General features: G+C 41.4%; 2 protein-coding genes across 2 annotated transcripts; both read left to right on the top strand.

Annotated features, from left to right (window-relative positions):
- Nucleotides 1-515: 515 nt before the first annotated feature.
- Nucleotides 516-5,170, top strand: LOC148016983 (uncharacterized). Its single transcript, XM_087662715.1, has 5 exons — nt 516-687; nt 1,641-1,937; nt 2,012-2,117; nt 4,750-4,884; nt 4,993-5,170. The coding sequence occupies exons 1-5, from the start codon at nt 516-518 to the stop codon at nt 5,168-5,170; spliced, it is 888 nt and encodes a 295-aa protein (XP_087518841.1).
- Nucleotides 3,484-4,576, top strand: LOC148016984 (uncharacterized). The gene is made up of 5 exons (XM_087662350.1): nt 3,484-3,490; nt 3,659-3,877; nt 3,952-4,024; nt 4,129-4,195; nt 4,469-4,576. The coding sequence occupies exons 1-5, from the start codon at nt 3,484-3,486 to the stop codon at nt 4,574-4,576; spliced, it is 474 nt and encodes a 157-aa protein (XP_087518476.1).
- Nucleotides 5,171-11,062: the final 5,892 nt, after the last annotated feature.

Below are 11,062 nucleotides of genomic sequence, written 5' to 3'. Positions count from 1 at the left end.
GCAGCACTAGCGACGATCAACGGCTTCGTCCTGCAGCACTAGCGACTAACGACTGTTTGTAACTCCTGCAGCACTAGCGACTAACGACGGTGCCTCACGACGGTGGCCTCCCAATCCGCGACTGTTCGTATCCTGCGCGACTATTCGTAACTCCTGCAGCAGTGCGCGACTGTTCGTATCCTCGTCCGTGGCCTCCCAATCAATGGCTTCTTCCGTGGCCTCGTCCGTGGCCTCCCAATCCGCGATATCAACGGCTTCGTCCGTCCCAGGTAACATCTTGAGCCCCCCAATCGTCCGCATCCACGCAGACGATGGGTGGGCTTAAGCTTCGTCTTTTGGTTTACCTTTGTCACGCTTTGTCACGCTTTGTGTGGGCTAAGCCGTCGTGTTAATTTGGTCATGCTTCGTGTGGGCTAAGCCGTCGTGTGGGCCTCCAAGGTAACACCTTGAAGCCCCCAATCGTCCGCGTCCACGTGGACGATGGGTGGGCTCATGCCCCATGGCAACTGTCCCGTATGTCGTCCCATCATTTGGTTATGCCATCCCGTCGTGTGGGCCTCCAAGGTAACACCTTGAAGCCCCCTAATCGTCTGCGTCCACGCGGACGATGGGTGGGCTTATGCCCCGTGGCAACCGTCCTGTATGCCGTCCCATCATTTGGTATGTGCCATCGTGTGGGCCTCCAAGGTAACACCTTGAAGCCCCCCAATCGTCCGCGTCCACGCAGACAATGGGTGGGCTTATGCCCCATGGCAACTGTCCCGTGTGCCGTCCCGTATGCCGTCCGACGGGCCTCCAAGGTAAGAGATTGAACCCCCCATGGATACAAGCGTGTGGCTTCGTCCCATATGCTTCGTGAGAATAAGGTAAGAGATTGAACCCCCCAATCGTCCGCGTCCGCGCGGACGATCCGTGGGCTTATGCACAAGCGTGTGGCTTCGTCCGTGGCTTTGTCCCGTGACCTTAAAGAGATTGATTGTGTTGCTAATCTTAAAGAGATTGATTGTGTTGTTAATCTTAAAGAGGTTGATTGTGTATCTATTTGTAAGTGTGTAGAGAAAGTTATGGCACCTAAAAGAGTGCTTAGAAAGAGAAAGAAATGTGTGTCACCTCATAGTAGCCGTGAAGTCTGTATGAAGCTACGTTCAGGATGTGTTCCTGGGCAGATCTTAGAGCAAGAAGCATCATCACGTTTGAGATCAGTGGACACTCCTTCAACAAAGAAAGGACGTGGTCCAAAAAGATGTGTCTACATTGATGACAAAGCACAAGTGGATGGGGACTCCAATACAATTGACGGGGTTGCGGAGCACACAGGTAGTCACTTATGTGTCCATTTCATTTACATATGACGCTTTGTTCAGTGTTATGTATTAAATATGATTGGTTTAATGCTACTTTTTTTAATTTTTACTTATTAATATCTGCTCCTACAGAGACTAATGTGCAGCATGATAGTCTAGATGACAAAGAAGAGGTGAGTGGTGATAGTGATCAAAGGGAGAATGATGATGAAAAAAAGAAGAAGCACTCAAGGAACTTAGGCAAGCAAGTCTCTCTAGGACTGATGAAGGATGTGCTGAGTCAATTTTATATAAAAAAGAGGACGCTACCTCCTCTTGTGCCTCTTTGCAAATTAGTGGCTCATGAGGCAGTCAGATTTGCTACGGATGATGCCCAGTGGTTGATTCCTTCCTTTGATTCCACTGGTTATCTTGAGACTATGGGACACTTCCTTGTGTCAGTTGAAGGTCCGAGAGGGGAGACCATGTCTGTGACAGCCAGCAATCTAGATGAATGGGGTCCAATATGGCGTCAAAGAAATGAGGATTTTGAGAGGGCTCTTGGAAGAGAGTGGCAAGACCTTAAGGGTAAAAAGTTCTTGGTTTGGGATGGAAACCACAGGCTTAAAACGTGGTGGAAACGCATCAAGGAAAGTAAGTTGTCCACTATACATGCAAGTATTGAATGTTCGTATCCCATTCTTATGTTTGTTGGTTTTCAATTACAGAGTACTCCGACTGTGCTCACTACCATGTTAGTGTACGGTGCCAATTCATTGAGGTGCCCAAGGCAAAGGAAGCAGAGCTACTACTCGCACTAGACACCACCAACGCGTAAGTCTTCTTCCTTTAACTATGCTCCTCTTTGTAATATGTTACACTTACATTCTCATATTATGCTTTTGTTTGTTTTCAATAGTATTGCCAGAGCTCATGTTACTCCAAATATTGTGCATGAGGTGTATATGTTTCAAAAGTTTGGTATTGCAAACAAAGACTCCATTCTAGATAGATTGAGTCCGGCCATGAGGAAGTGGGCTGAGGTTGAGATGAGTATAGAGGCAAGGTATTATCATGGTGTTGCTCCATGGTATAACTCTCCTTGCGGTTTGATATCTCAGCTTGTATGGAAGGTGATTTTCTTTCTATGGCTCACTTGTATGAGATGTGCTTTTCTATCTCTAATTTAGTTTTTTTTTGGAATGATAGGATGAATTTCATGTCTTCATCTCAAAAGAAACTGCTAAGCTTGAGGCTCTTGGTCTAGATGAGGTAGAGAGGAAGAAACGTTTGGAGAAGGCTACAAGGGTGGAAGAGGAGCGCCTTAAGGATAGGGGTTACAAATACCTATCCATTGCTAATCCCCAAAATGGTGATGAGTTCTTTAAGTTGTTATTTGGGCTAAAGTGGGATGATGCAAGCATGTTCAAGATCACAAGAGACAAGATGTATTGTCTCACAAGCTCAAAAATCCCTGCGGAAAGGTAATTTGTATATATAACGCAAGGTGTGTGTATGTGATGCTTTTTTCTTCAATGCTTTCTATTTGTGTATATTGTTGTGCATCACAGGAAAAAAATATTGTTGCATCTTATGAGTCTCACAAAGGCCAAAGACCCCCAATACCCGCATTTTGGTGATTATAAGCTCTTTCGGGTTTACATGAAGAAAGAGACATATTGGGCTCACTTGCATTCGGAGGCACTACTTCAGATTGATAGGATACAAGTAGAAGGTCCACAGCTACCAGATTCATTTGAGGAGTTCTTTAAGCTTAACATGAAGAATCATGTCATGCAGGTTGACTCAATGCAGTGCATTCATATTGCTTTCTTAAGTTCTTTCTTAAAATGTATATGTGCTAATGTTAAGTGCTTGTGAAACTTGTGTAGGCTTTTGTACACCTCTTGGATGGAGTGAAATCTTCAGATGTTGCGGAGAAGATGCCAGAGCTTACGTTTTCAGCCAAACGTGTGATTTATAGGTTAGCATGCATTTTCATATTAGATTGTGTGTCTGATTTTCATATTAGATTGCATGCATTTGCTTGCGTAATTGGCAAGAATGTTGCAGGTGGATACTACAATGTGTAGAAGAGAAGAGGCTGGATGCAGCTCCGCAATTCACAAGAGAGTGGATTGATGTTCGTGACGAGAACACTATGTATTCTCCATCATTTACGTGATAGAAAATTGACGGCATGGGAGGCAAGTGTTTGCCCTTGGTGGCTGGATTACCCTGTGGGGGTTATACCTAAGCAAGAGAAAGATCTGCATGACAGTAAGTACTTCAATCTATGTAAACATCTTGTCGCTTTTGTAGCAATAGTTTTTGTGCTCATGCATGGGAGTCTAAGGGTGAATGATACTATGTAGGATTCAAGGAGGGAGTTGATACTCATGAACCGCTTACCGCACCCACCACTGTAGAGAAGCAAGCAACCAAGGCTACCAAAGGTGCCACCCAGGGTACTCAAGGTAATCCAGGGAGAAAAAATGTGCCAGAGTCCTCTATGGCGCCCACCACCTCCTTTGTTGCAGATTCATCTCTTGGTCGAGAGAATTGGGAGAGGCGACCTATGACCCGTTTAGTAGGTGAGAAGTCTTATATTAACTTGAAATTCGTGTATGATTATTAAAAATAAATTACTTTGAGATAATTGTTGCAGGGTTCCAGTATCAAACATATGTCGATGCTCTATTAGTGGATGTGACCCAAATTGATAGATTTGCCCTTGATAGGTAGACATGACAACTACATATTGCAAGAACATCAATTTACATGTTGCATATAGCATTGCATCATCGGTTACTTTGCATTAATGACTATGTTGTTTTGTGTATAGCATCAACAAGTTTTTTGCAACACAAAAGATGCATCTTTATAGCAAAGATGGAGTTCCATGTCAAGAGGTGGCTCGATTGATATTTGCGGATTTTCCTACGAGCTTGCTTGTGGATGCTCTAGGTCCCATCCCATTGGGTAAGTTATGCTTTCTATCACACAAGGTTTACATCAAACTCACTTCTCATATATCATAATACCAATGTTGTTTGTAGAGGGCATGACTATTCCCAAGTGGAACATGTTCTCAAAGGGTCTAGTTATGGGTTGTATGGACCTTGCTCGCGAGTATTTGGCCGACCAGGGATTCTTAGTCACTATGTGCTTAGCAGAGCATATAGGTGAGTTTATTACGGATGCGGCAAGGGTGGGGTTTGTGCTTCACCGCACTTGGACACTCATGTGTGACTCCAAGGCTTATCGACATCCCGTTACTAGAGAGGCGGTAAGATAACAAAGTTGGATACGTTGAACGTACGGTTGTATGTTCTAAATAAAGTTTATGTTACATGCTTTAAATAAAAACATGGATCACTTATTCTATTTCCACTCGTGAATAGGTACTTGATCTTACTGTGTGTCTTTGGCATCGTGCTGGTCATGTTGTGCCTTGCTACGACAGAGAGGCTGGGGAGAAGATTTCAGAGAGATTGTTTCCAGCGTATCGTAGCTACATGATGGATGATTGTGTCTTTCCCATGGACGTTGATGGTGTCATTGTCAGAGGCGGAGCAGAGAGGTCTCATCTTTTCTTTCGGTAAGTAGTCTTGCATGTTTTTGCTCTCAGGTTACCTTGTATGGTATTTTCATTGTTTCTACTTGCATGGCCGCAAAGATTCTATATCTTGATTGGTGATATGGTTAGGTGGTTACTAGCTACATTTACGAAACGCTACGACTATGTTTTGGATGTGTTTGCGGGGTGTGGTGGTTTGGCGCGGGCCAGTGCAGAGGAGATGAGACATTGCATGTGTCTAGAAATAGATGATGTGCTCTATGGGGAGTGTTTGTCCACCATAGTGTGTGGACCGGTACCATGCTGAGAGAGAGTGTGTTTTTTTTTTCGAGAGACTCTAGACATTTCATTTTGTTACTACTTTTATATATATGTTTATTATACACTTCGTCATGTGACTATGCCCGATTTTGTCTAAGAGATTACATGCATTGGGATCTTTGATTTGTTTTTAGGAAGAGTGTACCTTGCAACTATTTGACACGAATATATTTTACTAGTTTTTCGTTGGTTTTGTTTTCTTGATGTGTGTGTGTTCATGTAAATGCAATGTGTCGTACTCCTTAAGTAAGACTATTTATATGCAGAATGGATATGTTGCACGAAAAAGCTCGAAAAAAAGAGATTGATTAGAAAAGAACGAAAATGAAAGCCCGCAAAAATAAAATCCCCGAGTGGGACAAGTGAACCATAGCCCTACCAGGCTCTATTTTCACACTCAAAGGGGACTACTCTTTGTGTTTTGTGCAGGCATTGTAGGTGAAGATGTCTTCTGAGGCCGAGATAGAGTTTTAGGCGATCATAGACCAGAAGGTGTCCATCCTATTGTCTCTTCCTTCAAATGAAAAGCTCGATGGTGAGAACTACCATATCTGCCGGGTCATGATGCTTGCCATATTAGAGTCCTATGATTTGGTGGAGCTTGTTATGGAGGCAATCAATCGTCTTTCTTCGCGTGAAAATTTCTAACTCTCTTGCGGTGAGAAGGTGGAGTTGGCAAAGGCTCAGGCACATTGGGATAAACTCAATGCTCGCACTCACTCATTTTTATTTCTCTCATGTACTACAATTGTTATCTCTCATATAGAGCATTTGACGGTGGCTAGGGAGATATGGCTGGAGTTGGATCAGATGTATAATCAGATGACCATCATGAAGCGAGTCTCTTTGGAAGTGCAAATGCGGACTATGAGTGTCAACAAGTCATCATCCATGCTAAAGCATATCAACAAGCTAAGGCAGCTTTAGATGTAGGTTCAAAACGCAAGGAAGGTGATCACTTCTAAAGACATGGTGATAACTCTCCTTTCACAGTTACCACCTCGCTTCAGTGGTTTCTATTCTACATTGATTGCTTCACGGCGGTCTGAGACTCTTCAGTGGTGGGAAGAGTTGGTTCCTATGGTCTTGGACCAAGAGGAGCAATTGAAAGGAAACAATGCTTCAAAATTTGAGGCTCTTTCACAATTATCGCCTTGCTTCTGTGGTTTTTATTTTGCCTTGATTGCTCCACGGTGGTCTAAGACTCTTTAGTGGGAAGAGTTGGTTCCTATGGTCTTGGACCAAGAGGAGCAACTGAAAGGAACTAATGCTTCAAAAACCTCTCAGAAGAAGGGGAAGGACCAAAAGAAGAAGGAGGAAAAATCTAAGAAGGCCAAAGATAAGGAGTCTACTTGTCACCCTTGTGGCAAAACAAGTCACTGGAAGAAATATTTTCTCGACAAGGAGAAGAAGAAGAAATCTTCAAAGGATTCTAGCACAATGGCTGCTCTCTCATCAACTACTTTCCTCTATTTGGAGGTGGTTGAGGATTCGACCCTGACAGCTTCTCATGTTGCGTTGACAACCCCATTCACTCGGGAGTGGATTGTTGACAATGGTGCTTCTTGGCACATGACTCCTTCTGCAAGTGTTACTCATTTGCGGCCTTCTCATGGTCAAATTCTCATTGGTGATAGTTCATCTATTCCTATACAAGGATAGGGCAACATGCATTTTATTCTAGATAGGTGTGGTGATGCCCATGCATCTGAGGTACTTTGTGTGCCCGCTTTGGGGTATCATCTTCTCTTCGTGCACAAGATTTGTGCCCTCGGTCTTTTGGTCAAATTTGAAGTGGATTCATTTCGGATTCTTGATCGGGATCGAGAAAGGTTCTTTCTTTAGGTTATGAGGAGAATGGAGTCTACAAGTTGCAATCTTCTTCTACCTTGACTTCTCTTATTCTTACCTCTCAAACTTAGACCGAGCTTTGGCATGCTCAATTTGGCCACCTCAATTATGATTACCTTTGCAAGGCGTCTAAGGACCAGTTTGTTTGAGGTTTTCTGGATATTGTGATGAGCCAGCATTCGTGTGTATTCTGTATCTGTGGGAAGCAGACTCATAATGTTGTTCCTAGCAAGGCTTCGAAGCGGTCTTCAACACCCTTAGAGCTTGTTTCTACCAATCTTTGTGGACTAATGAGGCAAGAATCCCTTTGAGGGAGCTTGTATTTCATGCTCATTGTAGATGATTACAGTAGGATGACATGGGCCTATTTCTTGAAGTTGAAGTCGGAGGCTTTCTCTAACTTTAAGATTGGTTGCTCTTTGAGGAGAAGCGATCAAGGGAGAAGTTGAAGACCTTATGATCGAATAAGGGCGGAGAATTTGTTTCTAATGCATTTACTTGTTTTTGTGTAGATCGTGGTACTCACCAGGATTTTACCAATATAAACACCCCTTAGGAGAATGGCATCTTGGAGCAGAAGAATCGGAGTGTGATGGAGATGGCCTGTACCATGATGGAGCATCATTAGACACCTCATTGTCTATGGGTTGAGGCTGTGGCAGTTCACATCCTTAATCATTTCCCTACTGCCGTTGTTGTTGGTATGACTCCTTATGAGTTATACTTTGGGTCAAAGCCAGATGTTTTTTATTTCAGGGTTTTTGGGTGTGATGCCTATGTTCACATCCTGAAGACACAATGTGAAAAATTTGAAGTGGCTTCCAAAAGACTGGTGTTTGTGGGCTATAGCTCACAGTCTCACAACTACCGATTGTTTGATCCTATTAAGCAGGATGTCTACACGAGCCGTGACGTTCGGTTCGTGGAGGTTCCAGCCCCACAAGAGGTGAGACCACCCTATTCTTGAATATTCCGATGATAGCTAGGCCATGCACATTCTATGGAGCTTGTTTGCTCTAACTACTATTGGATGTCCCATGTTATGTAGGATAGAGAGCATTCCTCCGTGAAGGAAGCTTTACAATCTGATCATTGGTGGAAAACGATGGAAGCCGAATTGGAGGCTATTGAGCAGAATAGCACTTGATACCTTGTGCCTTCACTACAATAGAAACGAGGCATAGACGCGCATGTTAGACGCGCAAAGTCGAGCGCGTCTATCATTGCGTCTATAAGTGCGTGTGAACGTGCGTATAAATAGACGCGAATTTTGCATCTATATATCCGCGCAAATAGATGCCAATATAGATGCGCCAGTAGACGCACAATTATTTAACCACCTAAAATTGCAATTCACATAATTAAAAAAACAAAGTTAATAATTATTTAACCACCTGAAATTGATTCTTGAGCATGCACGTGTGCGCATGATAAAAACCATAGAATTAAGAATACACATTGAATCATTGAATTAAAAAAATAGAGTTAATAATTACTTTTTCATTGCTCTCTAATGAATGGCAGTTCCTCCAGTTGACAAGCCTGATATAAGTAATTAGCGGCAAGCGACAGAAACCTTACAATTAGTAGCAAGCATTGCAACATGTATCTCGTAATTTCTCTACTTGAAGATGATAAAAAATACATCTTTTTTATTATGGAAAATTCAATTTAGCTTTAAACTTAACTATTGATGCTTGAGTATGCACATGTGTGCATTATAAAAACCAGAGAATTAGGAATACACATTGAATCATTAAGCAAACTAAGTATGTTACAGTGAATGATCCATCTCATCTTCAATGAGATCAGCCCTTGCTAAACTATCTACTTCTAGGTCTATGTTACCAAGAGGTAACGAAACAAATAAGTCTATCCCACTATCAGATGTATTGCTATATTGCTCAATAACTTCATCAATATCATCGACAATCACATTATTGTCTTCTTCTACGTTTCCTTGAACATCCTCGCGAGGTTCATCTTGTACTATATATCACACATATCATCCATTATGGTGTCATCATGCACATCACCATTAATTGTTGGATTGCCATTTGCTATCTCCATGTCGGTAATATTACCATATATTGGTTTTGAACGATTAGATATAGGGATTACATACCACCATCGGTTATTGTTTACCATTGGATGATACACAATCTGTATTTGAAAAACAAAAGCAAGAAACTTAAGTACTTATTATATTGTGTATATGTATCACATGTATACATATAAAAAAATTAGCCTTTGCATATATACCTGCTCGCATTGTTAAGGTAATACTAATGTGTCATTCTTGTTTTGGTGAAATTTTGTAGAGTCAATGATTACAAAACCACTTGGATGACGTCTGATTGTGCAATGCTCACCATTTGTTACCACTTCTTTAAACCACTTCACATCCAGTACATATATAAAGAATCGTCTGAAGTTAAGCTTCAGAATATATTGGATCAAGCCACAATAACCTTCCATGGTACCATTGGCATCCTCGAAGTGAGCAAGGACACCACAATCTTGGGTATTTCTCTTTTCATCTATATGTTGAGTTCGAAGATGTTTACCCTCACACCAAAGTGCATTGAATAATGTGCACTAGTAGTAAAAGATAAAAGATCAAATATGTCAATTATTTATATAAAATATAACTTATAGAAACAAATTAATTGATAGTATGTCTCACATTTGATAAGCAACCTCGTGCGTATTCCCACTCTTCTTGAGATATATTAATTTTCTCCTCTTTTTCCATTCTCTCCATTGCCTCATGTAACCAATCTATATCAATATAACATGGAAGCGCATTTAGATGATCTAGAAATGAGACATTACGTCCATATCTAGTGCGAAATTCTTGTCTTTCACTTTTTCTTCTTGCCCTTGCTTCATTATATAGTGTCACCCATTTGCTCATTACATCACTATTGAGCACACAAAAACTATTTAACTTACGAAATTCTTCTTTTGTTAGCACTTTACTCATTCCTTTTCCTTGAGGTACTATAGAGGTCATCCTCAAGTCTTCATCATCTTTCCATAGTCGTGGTTGAGAGGGATCCACTTCAGCAAGATATTCAAAGATATAAACAAGGGATGATTGCACTAACCAACCCTTAGCCATGCTTCCCTCAGGCCATGCTTTTTGCCTCACAAAATCTTTCAAGGTTTTCATGAAGCGCTCAAGAAAAAACATCCACCTTACATGAACTGCCCCACAAAGTGTGATCTCATCAATCAAATGTACGAGTAAATGTAATTGAGTAGTCAAAATGGATCGAGGAAAAATTTCCTCCACCAAACAAACCACCTCAACAGATAATACTCGAGCATCTTGTAATGTGTTTGGATCAATTTTCTTCAAGCTCACCTATCTGTCAAGATATATTTGAGAATTGTTTATTTTTGTGTAGAAATTCAAAGATATATAATGAAAAAATACAATGTATACACACCTCACAAGCTCTCCCATCTTGTAAATGATATCACATACATATTTGGATACACAATGGGATATGCTAGTAGGAAGTATGAACTGAATGTGAACAATATTCATAGATCAAATGATTAGTTGAGGAAAAAGTCATCATACCCCAAAGTTTACACATAGTTACTCCACTAATTACTATATTCATGGTTAGAGATACCCTTACTTGAATCATTTTGTGCCAATCGTGGGACTTCAAACCAGATAGTTGCTCCACACCTCTTTTCTTTTTCTTTATGAAGGCTCCCTTGAGACATCTCATACATCCTGTGGGTGTTCAAAAGCTATATATTTGTTCCTTCACTATTTTTTCTTCATTCTTTGACAACATCCAAGGTGCATGGGGTAGCTCAATCTTTCGTCTAGGTCCAATGCGTGGCCCGGCTCGTCTCATGCGACCAATGTTACGTAAATTCTCCCTTACATTAACTGAATCACGAGCCCCTATCAAGTGATCCCATAATGTAGATACAACATTTTTGAATATGTGCATGGGGTCCAACAGGTGATTGATCTTGAGTTCAATCCAATACAGAAGAC

The sequence above is a fragment of the Lygodium microphyllum genome, chromosome 22, assembly GCF_053477565.2.
Source record: "Lygodium microphyllum isolate KBCC chromosome 22, Lygodium_microphyllum_v1.1.10, whole genome shotgun sequence".
Taxonomy (NCBI): domain Eukaryota; kingdom Viridiplantae; phylum Streptophyta; class Polypodiopsida; order Schizaeales; family Lygodiaceae; genus Lygodium; species Lygodium microphyllum.
Note: the sequence above shows the minus strand (reverse complement) of the source record. Positions and strands in the feature narration are given on the sequence as shown.

Bases quoted from the DNA above. Each gene is read 5' to 3' on its own strand.
- LOC148016983 (XM_087662715.1), top strand. From the start codon at position 516: ATGTCGTCCCATCATTTGGTTATGCCATCCCGTCGTGTGGGCCTCCAA. The intron at 1,938-2,011 runs GTAAGTTGTCCA...TTTCAATTACAG, and splicing joins GTGGAAACGCATCAAGGAAA to AGTACTCCGACTGTGCTCAC. The intron at 4,885-4,992 runs GTAAGTAGTCTT...TGATATGGTTAG, and splicing joins AGGTCTCATCTTTTCTTTCG to GTGGTTACTAGCTACATTTA.
- LOC148016984 (XM_087662350.1), top strand. The intron at 4,025-4,128 runs GTAGACATGACA...TTTTGTGTATAG, and splicing joins GATAGATTTGCCCTTGATAG to CATCAACAAGTTTTTTGCAA. The intron at 4,196-4,468 runs GTGGCTCGATTG...CAGAGCATATAG, and splicing joins ATGGAGTTCCATGTCAAGAG to GTGAGTTTATTACGGATGCG.